Raw genomic sequence first — 14,224 nt, 5'->3', positions numbered from 1 at the left:
AGTATCGCGAGAGCAACGGTAAAGGCGGACCGTTTTTAACATTTCGACTTGCTCTCGCAGTACTTTGATAACACCGTGCGGTTTGTGCAGCCGTGTCTAGTAAAACTTTGTGGCAAAGTACCAGCAACATGAGAAGTGGTGGTACGCAAGATAAGGTAAGCTTGACAGCTTAAAATAGCCGATTTGAGTGCCAGTACTGCGAGCACTGGTATAGCTTACATGGTGTGTTATTCCTTTGCCACCGTTAACAACCTGAAGCATCGCGGAGAAACGTGAGTGTTTGCAGCCCTGACTGAGGCGTGTTTCTGTCACTGTATCACAAGATCACACCTCACAAAACAGCGTGTTTCTGATTTTAGACCTGTTAGTTGAATGCAGCCTGAATCATCATCAGAGTATTCCAGTATGTTGTTAATTGACCAAAATTGACCCTTGGTATTCTTTCGTGGATCTTCTCAAACTGGACACTAGATGGTGCTGGAGGTCCATCTGCCCCTATAGAGTGACCCGAGTTGATCTAGAGCAGAACATGTCTGAACTTTCCTGCTGGTTCAAGCTCGTGATTGATGAAATAATAAGAGGATGGCAGAGTGCCGTGGGCTGTGGATTATTCTGAAAGAGCTCCTGTCTCATCTTGGTTTGTGTGATAATAACTCTGACAGCTACACTTTATTAAAGAGTGGAAACTTTAGGGCCACTTTGATGTTTGAACTCATCTTCATCTTTTGTGCTTTTATTTAATAGCGGTTCAATAACAACGTGAATTTACTCTATGCGTTTTTTTCCTTGCAAGCAATTCATTATTCTAAAACAACAAATATCTCAAATGTAGTAACTTGCTTTGCCTCTAATGCTATTTTATTTGCACCTCATATCAACAAGTTTACCAACAGGTGCTGGTCTCTCTGTCTGGAGTCTGTCTGGAGGGAAGGAAGGAAGGAAGAATTATCCCCCATAATGTACTGCGAACTGATGTTCAGGTCTGAATCTATTTTGGTATGAAACACCCACTTTAATATAATTTCTTGCATTTTATAGAAGTTTTATTTGCAGACTCACAGTCAGGATATACATTGAACTAAACCCATAATCTTTGCATTGCTGGAACCACCCATACAGCAAAAATTAAATTTCTTTGGCCAAAAATATGTTTTAAAAGGGACTTTTTTAAGATGTAAAATAAATATTTGGTGTCTCCAGAATACGTATGTGAAGTTTTAGCTCAAAATACAATATAGTTAATTTATTATAACATGTTAAAATTGCCACTTTGTATATTTGAGCAAAAATGTGTTGTTTTTGGTGTGTCCTTTTAAATGCAAAGGAGTTGACCTCTGCACTAAATGGCAGTGTTGTTGTTGGAAAGTGTAGATTAAGGGGCGGTATTATCCCCATCTGACATCACAGGGGGAGCCAATTTTCAATGACCTATTTTTCACATGCTTGCAGTGAATAGTTTATCAAAACTAAGTTACTGGGTTGATCTTTTTCACATTTTCTAGGTTGACAGAAGCATCTGGGACCCAATTATAGCACTTAAACATGGAAAAAGTCATATTTTCATTATATGTCCCCTTTAAATATGTGCAAAATACATTTTGTAGAGAGTAAAGTTTAATTAAATATATTTAGTTTAAACCTTCATATAGTAGCATATATTTCAGCGGCAACAAATACATTTCTAATTTTACAACCCTTAGGGCAAAAATATATATTTTTCCTGGCCAAAATAAGTTTGTATAAAGTATAAGTATGAAATGTATGTCTGTATGGGTCGTATAAAATATTAAATTATAAGTATATTTTTGTTGTTGAAAATATATTTAATTTACCACAAAGTTTTTCCAATGCGATGTGAATATAAATGCTTTAAAATATATTTATTTATAAATATATTTCAAAATATACAAAAAATAGGCAAAAATATATTAGTGAAAAATTTATTTTTGTAAAAAAATTCAAAATATCAGCACATTTTTGGCAATTTTTATTATATATTTAAAATTATATAAAAATGTTTTTTTTTGCCATATAGGCATGCTATAGCTGAAGCTTTTATAATCCAAACAATTCTCAAAGGACAAAAACATAGCTCGTCCTATATTTCATTTCTCATTAACCTCCTAAGGATGTCCACATTTTGTTGTTTGAACCGTAATACTTAATTCTGTGTAACTGGAACCTGTTGTGCACAAACATGGACAATTACACTGCTCAAAGAAAAATATTATTTGGTTATAATATTTATTGGTTCTTCCTAACCCCAAATAGCTGAAAGAAATCTGAAAAAAAGACAAACCAAAGCTCGGGTCTTAGGAGGTTACATATCCTGTTATTTTAGTAATTGTCCTAAATGGAGAGTTATGGATTGGTTGATAGCTTTGTTGTTTGATGAATAATAAAAATGTGTAACCCTGAATGTTGCCCTGATCTCTACCTCAGACTGATGCCCAAAGTCTGTTCACTGGATGCATGATGTCTATTACACACAAAACTGGCAAGATTCGGCTAAAGTTGCTCATTCCTGAACTTTAGAGGAAGAACGGATGATCACATTTGAAAGGTATGTGACATTAAACATTCAAAATATACTAGGTGATTTGCTAGAGGCGTGTGATAACAACTGAACTAGATTATACCTAAATATCAACTTTACCAATAGCACAGTATCTTCCCATAGGTAGTTTTTGAACCAAATAAGATGCAAAGTGGACCAGTGTAGTCCAACAGTCAAACTTTGGCTCTACGAGGCCAGTGCAACCCCTTTCCCATCCCTAAAATTTGATTGGGCAATAGAAATGTTGTTCAATGACCAACATGGATGTTGATCCAGGAAAACGTCCCATTGGATTAAACAGTTTATGCTTGAGGCATCTACTGACCACCGTACTCATCGCTTCAGTCCCTTATGGTCACCCTGCCAAACCCCTCCACCCCGGACCGGTTTATGCTTGGAAATGTCAATACATCCTCAATGGTTTTTCCTTGGCAAAACAGTGTGTTTACATGTATACTGCATAAATGTAACTTTGTTCGCATCGGTTTGGAAAAATGCGCGACAAACCAGAAAGAAACCTCGTTCTTTTCCCTTCTCTGCTAGTTCAGAAGAGGTCTAAAAGTCTTCCCTGAGATTCCCAAACCAACACCGACGATCCCAAAATCTGTGCCATGCAGCACCTGTTAGCGGTTCCTGGCACACCGCAGTACTCCCCCATTTCAAACAATTCGTCTGGCTCGGCGGCCCTGCGTTTTACAGCCAACGTTCGAATGTTTGTCTGGGAATGTTGAGTTGTGCAAACCGATTCAGGCCATTTCAACCAAATATATCTTCAGAATTGCCGTTTGTCTCTGGAGAGTTTTAGCGTTATGTCTTTATGCATCGGAAAGAGTCTGTGTGTCACAAGTCATTTGGTTGTGGTGTCGAGGAGAGAGAGAAAATCACTTTGTGTTTAACCTCAGTCCTTGTTTTACGTTGTGGGTCTGGCTGCAGTGTTTTGTCTGTGTGGTTTGCCGTGTTGAAGCACGTGTGTGTGTGTGTGAGCTGTGGTTCTTCTGAGCCGTATGACCTGGATTTAGTCTGCACACAGTGTGGTTTTAGTGGCCTTCCTTTGAATATTTGGGGTTGGGGTTACAATGTTTGGGTGAATCTCACAAATGCAAGCTCATGTCATATGTCACACAAAAAACAATGGAATGAAAATGAAAATAAAGCCAATATTTACAAACACTTTTTATGGAAAATATAATATATAATTTAGTTTGAAAAATGACCTATTAGATTTACAATTTGGCAGATGGTATCATCCAAACCAACCTATGCCAAATTCAAACCACATGACTTTAAATGTCAACTCTGAATAAACAACTCAACGGCTCTATCCGGTCCCTAAACCACGGTTTGCTACTGAAAAACATATGAAGTGAAACACGCACGAAACAACACTTGAAAAGGGAATTTTTATTTGAAAAAGAAATTAGCAAGCTGTTCACGCGATGATCTGCTTTGAAAACCCTTGAAAAAGGAAAAAACTAAGACTATGGGTGAAAGAATGGATCAGCATATTACATTACATTTAACATTTAGTAATTTAGCAGACGCTTTTGTCCAAAGCAAATTACAAATGCGATAACAATAGAAGCAATTAGAGCAACACAAGAACAGCAATACATAAGTGCACTAGAACTCTTATCAAGCCTAAAACAGAGTATACATAGCCAAGCGTAAGTCATTTTATTTAGTAAAGATAAGGTAAAGATAAAGATAGAAAAAAGGAAAGATATTAGCAAGTGATGTGTTGGTGAAGAGATGGGTTTAGCCAATTCTTAAAAACTGTTATAGAGTCGGCAGATCGTGTCGCGACCGGCAGATCATTCCACAGATGAGGAACAGAACCAGAGAAGGTACGCGATAGTGATTTCCCTTTTTGGGGTGGCAGCACAAGCCGTTAGCCTGCGTGCCAGCCGAACTTGGCCCTGCCTACAACATTTCAGGACGGGAAGTTCAGTCTGGAGTCACTCCATTGTGGCGCTAGTAAAAAGCTGGGGGAACCAATCAAATTGTCAGGGCGGGCTTTATACGATAATAGACAGATAATCAACAGTAACGTAATCAACCACGTCACCAAAGAGCGCTTCTGTGTGAAATCCGTTTACAACAAAGACGCTGCGCTGGAGAATTGAGATGGTAAGATTCAGCCATCAAGATGTTCTAGAAGATCAAGGCATTTGTTGTTCAGAAAGATGTTTTTGCCGTCCCTCCTACGAGATTCTGCAAAAGTTTAATTTTAAAAATCAGCTGGCTCGCCGTGTACGTGCAACTCTGGGTGCCTGACAACGTGGATATAACTAGCGGTTGTTACCAGCTCCTTGGATGAAGTTCATCTAACTTACAAATGGTAAAAAATAAGTATGACTTACTAAATAACTCACAATGTTGTGATATGAATTAAATGTTGTAAACATAGTAGTGGTCGCACACTTGGTTGCTCTTATTGGTTGTAGGTCTATCCAATTGAGTGCTAACAAGCCGTTGCTCTTTTAAAGGCCTGGAGCAGAACTTTGAATTTGATGCGAGCTGCTATAGGAAGCCACTATATCCTGACAAAGAGAGGATTGACGTGCGCCCTCTTTGGCTCGTTGAAGACCATTCTTGCCGCAGCATTCTGAATCATCTGACTAGGAGTCTGGCCAGTAATGCTTTGCAAATCCAGTCTGGACAGGACAAGAGTCTTGACTTGGACTTGTGTAGCATGCTCAGATAGGAAAGGCCTAATTTTCCTAATGTTGTAGAGGAGGAATCTACAAGAGCGGGCAGTGCTGGCAACATGAAACTCCGTGAAACTGAGCTGATCATCAATGACCGTTTCAAGGTTTCTGGCTGTCCTGGAAGGCATAATGGTCGAATAACCTAGTTGAACGGAAAGATTGTGATGAATCGTAGGGTGAGACGATATGACAAGCAGTTCTGTCTTTGCAAGGTTCAGCTGGAGATGATGATGGAGATGTTACTCAGGCATGCTGAGATCGTGGGATCGTCTGGCTGGAACGGCAAGTGGAATTGTGTCTCATCTGCATAGCAGTGGTAAGAAAAGCCATGTTTCCGAATGACAGAACCCCGGGATGTCATGTATGTGGGTACGTCAACCCATGCCTTGCTCTCATTGGCTGTAGCTCATTGAGACACGTGATATCACATGATGTCGAGTCGGATGGGAGCTCCAGATATTTATTATGCTAGATATTTGTCTGGTGTCTGCAAGGTGTCAGCAAACCACTTTGATGCGTCTTTGACTAGTTCACACGTAAAAATTGGTGTGCTGATTGCATACTGATTTGCCCCCAATCACAGCCTAACTTAGCCTGGTAATACCATCCTCTGCTACTTCGCTTTGCTTCGTAGACAGAGTCTGGCAGGGCATAATTGACAATCGTTTTCCTTCTCGTGGGAGGGGCTTGTCTGAAGTTTAAAATCATTGTTGTAAACGTAATCCAATCACATAAAGTTTGGTTATGATGTGCGCTATGCGCCGGCCCAGCCGCATCGAACTTCGGCTGTAAAAACACGTATGATGTGAAAACAAATCAATCAAGCGAAATTGTGAACATGGCTGTGAAAGGCTTTTGCAGATTATGTGAAGTAAATCTGCCAGAACTAGTTGAACACTATCCTTACGGTGTCTTTCCACTCACGCCTAAGTGAAGGAACCCCCTCACGCCTCCCAAACTCAAAAACTCATCCCTAACCACAATATAAATATAAATTAAATTAAATCTTCTTACCTTATTTTCTGGTTAATCATGAATGTTACCAAAGAATGCGTCCTCCACCATTAACTGTGAACAATGAAATTCCCCTCCATGATCATTGGGCACGCAAAGCTGTGCAGCACACAGACCAAGTTTTGCTGCCTCCTTAACCTGATTGTCCATGAGAGCAACCAAGGGGGGGACACAATCATAACTATCGCCTTGCTGGCTTTTGGCCTCCCCTGTTTAATTCTCGCTGATGATTGGTAATAGTTGATAAATTAAACTTTTCCCAAAACCTGTCGGGAGTTGGGCAACAACATCATCTCCATTCAATATGTTTAACAAACACTCTTCTTGTTCAGGCTTCAGTTGGCAAATGTCGGAAATATTCTCCACAACAGAGTTTCTCCATGTCCGCTGTAAACTACAACCTTACATTCGGCGCTTAGCCCTACGTCACGGCTCTCAGCCCGCCCTCTGTTTGTTGATTAGGCCGTCCGTTTTGAGGCCGGTGGAAAACGGTTTCAATGGAAGCAATCTCAGACTGAGTACAGAAGCGAAATGAAATTGAGCGGAAGTACGAAGTCTGACGTAGTCAGGCTAAGCCCGACCTATCGGCGAGCTTAATGACTTGTGAGTCGGTAGGGGAGAACCGGGCGAAAGTAACGTGGGATGAAACTAACAAAGCGATTTTCTTCAAACCCTGACTACATTTGCATTCCGAACTATGACCGAATCTTTAGCACACAAACCCTTGACAGAGCTGACAAATATTACTTTATTTTATCATCGTTTTGCGTGTAAGCTCTTTTCGACCATGATAAGTAAATTCCTAAAGCGATCATTTATTCTTATAACGCATTGTGTTGCACATTTCATGTGTTACAGTACTGATCAATCCAGGTTATTTAGTGCTCTAACATACAATTAAGTTTGCCTTCTCAGAGTTTTTCAGAATAAAAGTTCCTGTCGGGATGAAAGTATTATGGTTTTCTGAAAAGCCTGCTCTCCTCTATTAGATCAAGCTCAAAATCCTGCAGCGTGAACTTGGCATTACACTGCATTTAAGCTACTCAATTCCTCGGTTTCATAGACAAGGCTTAAAGTTAGTCCTAGACTATGACACATGTTTGAGCTGTCTCAACTGAAAATAACTTGTACTGACAGTTCTTAAAATAAGCCAGTGCCATTGATTTGCGTCAAGATACACATCAGTAACGTCTTTTTAAAGACATATTCATTAAAGATGCTTAAAGGACAAGTTCCGTATTTTACACTTAAAGCCCTGATTTCAGATTGTTTATAATGAAATAGAATGGTTTTGACTGAAATTTGGACATATGATGCTGGCCCGAGAATTTTCGGGTGTTTGTTATATTACCCCCCACTCTACAATGGCTGCATAGGTGCACTGGAACAATCCTTCCTAAAATGCATTAAACTTTCGTTTACAAAGGCGTGAAAATCACCGAGTGGTCAGGGGTGTTCACTGATATGCTCACACAAAAATCGCTGCAAGAGATGCTTTCCAACAGCTGTTTTATCGTAGTTTTTGTCCAACTCCATTGACTTGTATTAGATGTGCTGTGAGGTACGGTATTACTCCGCGCCGGGAACTTTGTTTGTATTCTTGCAATTGGCAAAGGCGGATTAGCGCCATCACCTGGACTGGAGTCTCTATTATTCAAGCTCTCAACGGTAGAATGTACGGGTGTGAGGCGTTTGGAAAAATAGGTCCACAAGTTTACAACGAATGCTAAAACAGCTGTTGGAAAGCATCTTTTGCAGCGATTTTTGTGTGAGCATATCAGTGAACACCCCTGACCACTCGGTCAGTTTTACGTCTTTGTAAACGAAAGTTTAATGCATTTTAGAAAGGATTGTTCCAGTGCACCTATGCAGCCATTGTAGAGGCGGTGGGGAAATACAACAAACACCCGAAAATTCTCAGGCCAGCATCATTTGTCCAAATTTCAGTTAAAACCGTTCTATTTCACCATAAACAATCTGAAAACAGGGCTTTAAGTGTAATCTTAATTTAACTAAGGCCTAGTCCTGGCTTTAATCCTTGTCTGTGAATCCAGACCTATGTCTGTCCCCTGGGAATCGAACGTCATGACGTTTTGCCCTGCAAATGCATTTCTCTTTCAGTTGATCTACAGTATTTTATTACCTCCATGACGTGTCGCCATTCATGTGACAGAGATTTACAGGCCACCATATTTACGTGTCATTTGAAACTATTACATTAGCGGTGCTTGCGTCCATCTGGCTGAATGTGTGCGTATTCAGTGTGTGTCATACAGGGGTGTGAATAAATGTGTGCTCATGACCTCTGTGTGTGCGCGAGTGTACGTTGAAGGCGTGTGTGTTTCCTGTGGGTCGGTGGGATGTTTTTTTCCCATAATTCCTGCAGGTCTCAGGTCACCCCTGTGTTCTCACGCACATATTTTGCATTCTTTCCCCCTCCAGCAGCACCAGACACCTTCCTCTGGGTTTGGCCGACAAATCTTTCCATCGCTGCTTCTCGGTACAGTCTGTTTCTCTCTCGTTCTCTCAGGATCTTCCACGTTTCCCGCTGACTCAGCTGGGCAGAGACTGCTGGGATTTACAGGTTGTTGGTGACAGTTGTGTGTGTGAGGTTCACTGCCTTAGTCATAACCAACAAGTCTACATTTATTACTAAAGGTTCAAATGGTCTGCATGCATTTGTGTTTTCTGGAAATATTGTGCATGTTTGTGTGTCCTGTCTCATAGCATGAATATGTAAGAGACATGGAAAGGTGATAATTCAACCAGATTTTTAAATTTTCTGGGGAAGATTTGATTGTTGCCTGCTTGTGCAAACCTCTCCAGTCTGAAACCCTCGCTAAGGTGTTTTTGGATGGTTGCTAATGTTTTCGGAGTGGTTTTTAAGCATGTTTCTACTGTATATGATTTCTCCGGTGGTTGTGTGGGTGTTGCTACCTTTATTGTAAGTTTGTGACATCACATGATTTACAGTACACCTGTCCTTCTACAATGTTAACATAATGCAAAAGTTAGCATACGTGACTTATAACCATGTAAACATCCAGGGCTCTGGGCAATTGCAAATAGTTAGTGGCCGTATAGCTCAACACAGATTGTGTTTTATAATAATAATGACTCACACAGCATGTATTTTTTAAAACACAGACACATTTCATTTATGTTCACTGGCTTTGGAAAGCTTTTTGCCATAAACAAAGAGAAAATAAATAGTGAATTTATTTTAGAGTAACAACAATGATAGTAGCAGTCATAGTAATATGACTTTATCTTTTTATATATATATATATATATATATTTATATATATTTATTTTTTATTTTTAAAAAAGTTTCGTAATGTTATCCCTTTAATGAGCTGGTATAAGACTTTGGTTCTCCATTCGTTTTTTTAGTAGCAGCATTCCACATGGATCCAAACAGGAACGTTGCTCCTCGTGTCGTTTCGTGGCAACCCCCCCCCCAATTGGACCAGTGGGAAGGGTTTTACTGTCATTGGTTACCACGTGTCTTTGGTCAATAGTATTTGGTGCAGCTTTCGAGAGGTTTTCTTATTGTCTTTGACATTCCAGTTCTAGTTAATTCCAGCCATCCCGGTAACGTCCATCCTACGGTTATTTCCCCCGTGGTCTTGATGTAACCAAACACAAGCTTTTGCAATTGCACACGCACACACATACACACAGCATTAAATCCATTCATTCATAGCTTCATTAGAAACAGTTCACTCAAACATGAAAATACTGTCACCAGTTATTCATTCAGGTCATTGTGAATCTCTTTTAAAGGGACCAAACTGTTTAAAAGCCCTTAAAGAGGTCTGTAGATCTCCTTCACTGTATTGTGAAGAGATATGATAGCTGTATACACTCGTAACAATAAAGGTGCCATAGAAGAATCATTACTTTCATACCTTTTAATAAACTTTAATAAAGAAAGTTTATACCTAAAGTTTTTAACTATACAAATATCTTATGGTGCGTTTACACCAACCGCGTTTCAGGCGTCAAAATCGCGTCTAGTTTGCCGCTTGAACACAACGCGCGAGCTAGCGCCGCGCCAAACGCCTCATCCCCGCTGCGGGACCTCCGGACGCGCGTCAATGCGTCTTCACATTGACTTAACATTAAAATCACTCGCGCTTCACGCCTCTACCACGGTTGGTGTTAACGCAGCATTAGATGTTAATATCTGGTGGTTTAAATACCCATTCAAAGGTGCATTGTGTAACTTTTAGAAGGATCTCATGACAGAAATGCAATATGAAATACATAACTATATTATCAGTGGTGTATAAAGACCTTACATGATTGTATTTTTTTATTACCTTAGAACAGTGGTTTTCACGATTTTTTCATGAGAGCCACACTGACAGGTCAAAGTCAATAGGAGAGCCACTATTACCGCAAAGTACAAAAGTTTCATCCAGTCATAAATAGCATGTCTGCTTATCAATCTGTCATCCCTGAACATACACTGTAACAAAAAAATGCTGTATTTTTGTCAAAACAACATATTTTTTATGTTACTTTAAGTTAAACAATTTCAACTTGATTTTATAAGTTTTTAAAGCCAAAACTTAAAATTGTAGGTTGAATTGACTTGCAAAACTAAGTTGTTTAAACTTAATGCTGCATATTTTTTTACATTGACAATATGCAATTCAATAAATACAAATGGGCGAATTTTTCTTTATCATTTACCAGTCAAATTTGTAACTGGGACAAGATGATTTCCCTTAATGACAAAATACAGGATTTTCTTAATACTAAGCATTCTTATAATGTGCGTATGCAATGCCCCCCGAACCACTAGGGGGCCACCTTTCTCTTAATTTTATGCGGCACTGCACAGAACGATTGGCGAGTGACAGTCCTGTCCGGCGAGAGCATTATGCTTGAATAACAAGCAGTCTGATCTCTTACCCCTCGTTCAGACAGACAGAGACGTTATCGCTGTTGTTGCTTGTCTCTTTCAATGAGGCGTTTCTAAATCTGCTTGTCATAAACAAATGAGTACCATCCACGCCAGTAACTGACGAGAGAAGGATGACGTGAACTCCACTGCTTTGTTCTCATTGGTAGTCGCTCCGGAAAGTCGCTCGACATTTGCATAAAGTTAAACTTTTCTTAACTTTCTCGCGTCGCTGGACACGCCCATTCGGTCGCCAACGGTCACTTTCGCTCGCATCGCCGGAGGTCGCCAGGTTTCCATTGAAATGAATGAGATCGCGTCGCTCTGCTACTGCTTGTCGTTGGCTGTCTGAATGGGGCGTTAGTACTTTGATGTCATGACAATTGCTCTGTGCAAGCGCTGCATGCAGTTAAACATGCATATCCACGTGCGGATTATAATGGGTATAGTTTTCTTACAAAGTTAGCTTCCGGAGCATAAAAGACAGAAAAAGCGCATGCATGCATGATCATATCACCGTGTTATTTACTGCCATGCGAGCCACAAATTAAAGCTTGCCGAGCCGCGCAATGAAGAACACTGCCTTAGACTGAGACGTTTTTTCTCCATACACCGTGGATCTCCTTTAATGGAAGTCGTGTCATGTTTCTTCAGTAGCCCTAAACGGACAAACTGATCAACAGAGTAAGTTTCGTCACTACGTTGTCCCAGACGACAAAATTTTGGTCCTGTGGCGGCTACCATGTGCGTTTTTGAAATTGAGGGGTGAGCTGTTGGTTGCAATTCGCAATCTCACCACTAGATGCCGCTAAAATTGACACACACCACCTTTAAAGTTTTTAAAGCATACTCTAAAAATGGCTGGGTTATTTTTAACTCATAATGGGTAAATATTGGGCAGAACACATGATGGGTTAAAAATTACCCCATGTTGGGTTGTTTTTATGCAACCATGGGTTATAAAAATGCTGCAGTTGGATTAAAACAACACATCACTAGGTAAGCTTTGGCTTAAAAATAACTTTTTTAGAGTGCATGTTTTTTTTCCAGTTAAGTATGTGCACATTTCAGAATTGTCATGTCCATAATGGAGAAATGTCCATAACGTTGTTTTTTCCTCGTGCACATACAAAAATGTTATTAAAATAAATATTAAATGTTCTTTAAATAGTCGTCCCTTCTCATTTATTGGGTGTTATTGCTTCTGGTTTGTGCATTTTAATATAAAGTATATTGTCTCCCAAAAACGTATTTTGTCACATCCATAATGCATGCATGTTTCCCTTTACTAACACAGAAAACATGCATATAGACTGATATTTTGTGATGTCTGGACTCATCAGTAGGAACATTTTAACACAGGGTTCAATATATTGGTAATAAATGCATTCTCTGGGAATTTATGTTTCAAGTTTGACTGCAAATGTCTGGAATTACTCAAATGATTCTTCTATGGCATCATAAAGCACCTTTATTTTAAAGAGTGTAAGGAACTTATTTACTGTAATCTTTCTCAATAGCTTCTTGCATGCGTCAAAATTGAATGCATATAAAGAACTGTCATAGAGGGAAAAAATCCTTTAAATGTTGGGTCTGTTACACACAAAGTTTTCTTTAGTCTGCTGTGAACTATTCACCTGCAGTTACTGTGAACTGATCTTTTAAAAGGATTTTTGAGGGTGAGTGAATGATGACTAAATTTTCATTTTCGAGTGAACATTTCCTGTAAGGCGTCTTATCAGGAGAGCTTCCAGCAGTAGTCTTTCTCTCATTTGTCTCATTCCAATCTGTGTCCATTTACCACATCCACAACTTCTGGCCTATCAGCTCTTCTCCCTCAGGCGGGATCACGTCCAGGGTTTGGAAGTCTTAGGAAAATTGCAACACGATCGTCGTCTATAGGCCAGTGTGGTTGTGTTTCATTTAGCATTGGGAGGATCGTTTCTCCATTGTGGGATTGTGGGCCGCTAGCTGGATTAGCAGTCTAATGCTTCCTCTGCCCATATCGTTGAGTTTGCTTTGGTTAGTTTTCTCCGTGTCATATGTGAGCCGCATTAAACCGCAGCTCTGGCGTAGAATAGCTAGTGTTTATTAGTAGGGTTGTACGAGGTTTAACCCAGTGGAATATGAAGTGATGTTGGACCACATCAAGTTCAGCTTAGGTTAGGCAGCGTCTTTTAGCTGGACTGTGATGTAGGATGGTCTCTTTGTTTATGCATTCACAAGGTCTCGCGGCATGACGTTGTAGTTTCAGCATTAGCGTGGCCGTGCCGCGCGGACTCTTTTGATCCTCTTGCTTACCGTCGTGAATCGAAACGGCGGAAAGACCGGCTGCTCTCCTGGAGGGAAGCGTTTCATGAAGTGAACGTCCTGTTGATTGGGAAGCGTGTGAGGGCCGCGGCGAGGGCGACCCTTTTTAGTGAAGCCCACGTACCACCCCGTGTAGCGCGCTGACATGAGGGCCGTGTAGTTGTTTTCCAAAACCATCTCCACGAAGACACAGTCCGCACTACGATTACTGGCCTTCTGAGACCGAAAACGTCCATATGCAAACACAGAAGAACACAAACAAAAACAGAGATGTTACTTTGGGTTCTCAAACAGGTTGTTTGCTGTAATTAAAGGTGCAGTGTGTAATATTTAAAAGTATCCCTTGACAGAAATGCAAAATAATATACAAAACTATATTATCAGGGGTGTATAAAGACCTTACATAATGAACCGTTATGTATTTATTAACTTAGAACGAGACCTTTTTATCTACATACACCGAGGGTCCCCTTCCATGGAAGTCGCCATTTTGTGCCGCCATTTTTCTACAGAAGCCCTTAACGGACCAATTTTTTTACTAAGTTGTCTCCGACGATGACATGTTTGTACGGTGGTGGCTACCGTAGCTTTTCTATGTGTTTAAAAAGCGAGGGGTGAGCAGTGGACTAAGCTGTTGGTTGCAATTCGCAACCTCACCACTAGATGACTATAAAATTTGCACACTGCACCTTTAAAGTTATTTATATACTAGCTATTCCAGTG

The 14,224-nt window shown here is 40.1% G+C and overlaps 1 protein-coding gene and 1 long non-coding RNA gene across 4 annotated transcripts in view; one reads left to right on the top strand and one right to left on the bottom strand.

Annotated features, from left to right (window-relative positions):
• The first annotated feature begins 30 nt into the window (after positions 1-30).
• LOC129421779 (uncharacterized) overlaps positions 31-14,224 on the top strand; it is a 15,688-nt gene continuing 1,494 nt past the window's right edge. Inside the window, exons 1-4 of one of the 2 annotated variants that reach the window (XR_008637161.2) lie at positions 31-363; positions 472-637; positions 894-996; positions 2,443-2,563. This is a non-coding gene — a long non-coding RNA (uncharacterized lncRNA). Of the gene's footprint in view, positions 364-471; positions 638-882; positions 997-2,442; positions 2,564-14,224 lie in introns of both variants that reach the window. The other variant, XR_012358019.1, reaches the window with a different exon arrangement.
• Positions 8,999-14,224, bottom strand: part of fgf18a (fibroblast growth factor 18a) — a 19,443-nt gene continuing 14,217 nt past the window's right edge. Inside the window, exon 5 of one of the 2 annotated variants that reach the window (XM_073854483.1) lies at positions 8,999-13,717. In XM_073854483.1, coding sequence (XP_073710584.1) covers positions 13,448-13,717 — 270 coding nt within the window. In that variant the 3' untranslated portion in view covers positions 8,999-13,447. The remainder of the gene's footprint in view (positions 13,718-14,224) is intronic. The other variant, XM_055177315.2, reaches the window with a different exon arrangement.

This window comes from Misgurnus anguillicaudatus, chromosome 16, assembly GCF_027580225.2.
Source record: "Misgurnus anguillicaudatus chromosome 16, ASM2758022v2, whole genome shotgun sequence".
In the NCBI taxonomy this organism is placed as follows: Eukaryota; Metazoa; Chordata; class Actinopteri; order Cypriniformes; family Cobitidae; genus Misgurnus; species Misgurnus anguillicaudatus.
This window is presented reverse-complemented; position numbering and strand designations above follow the sequence as displayed.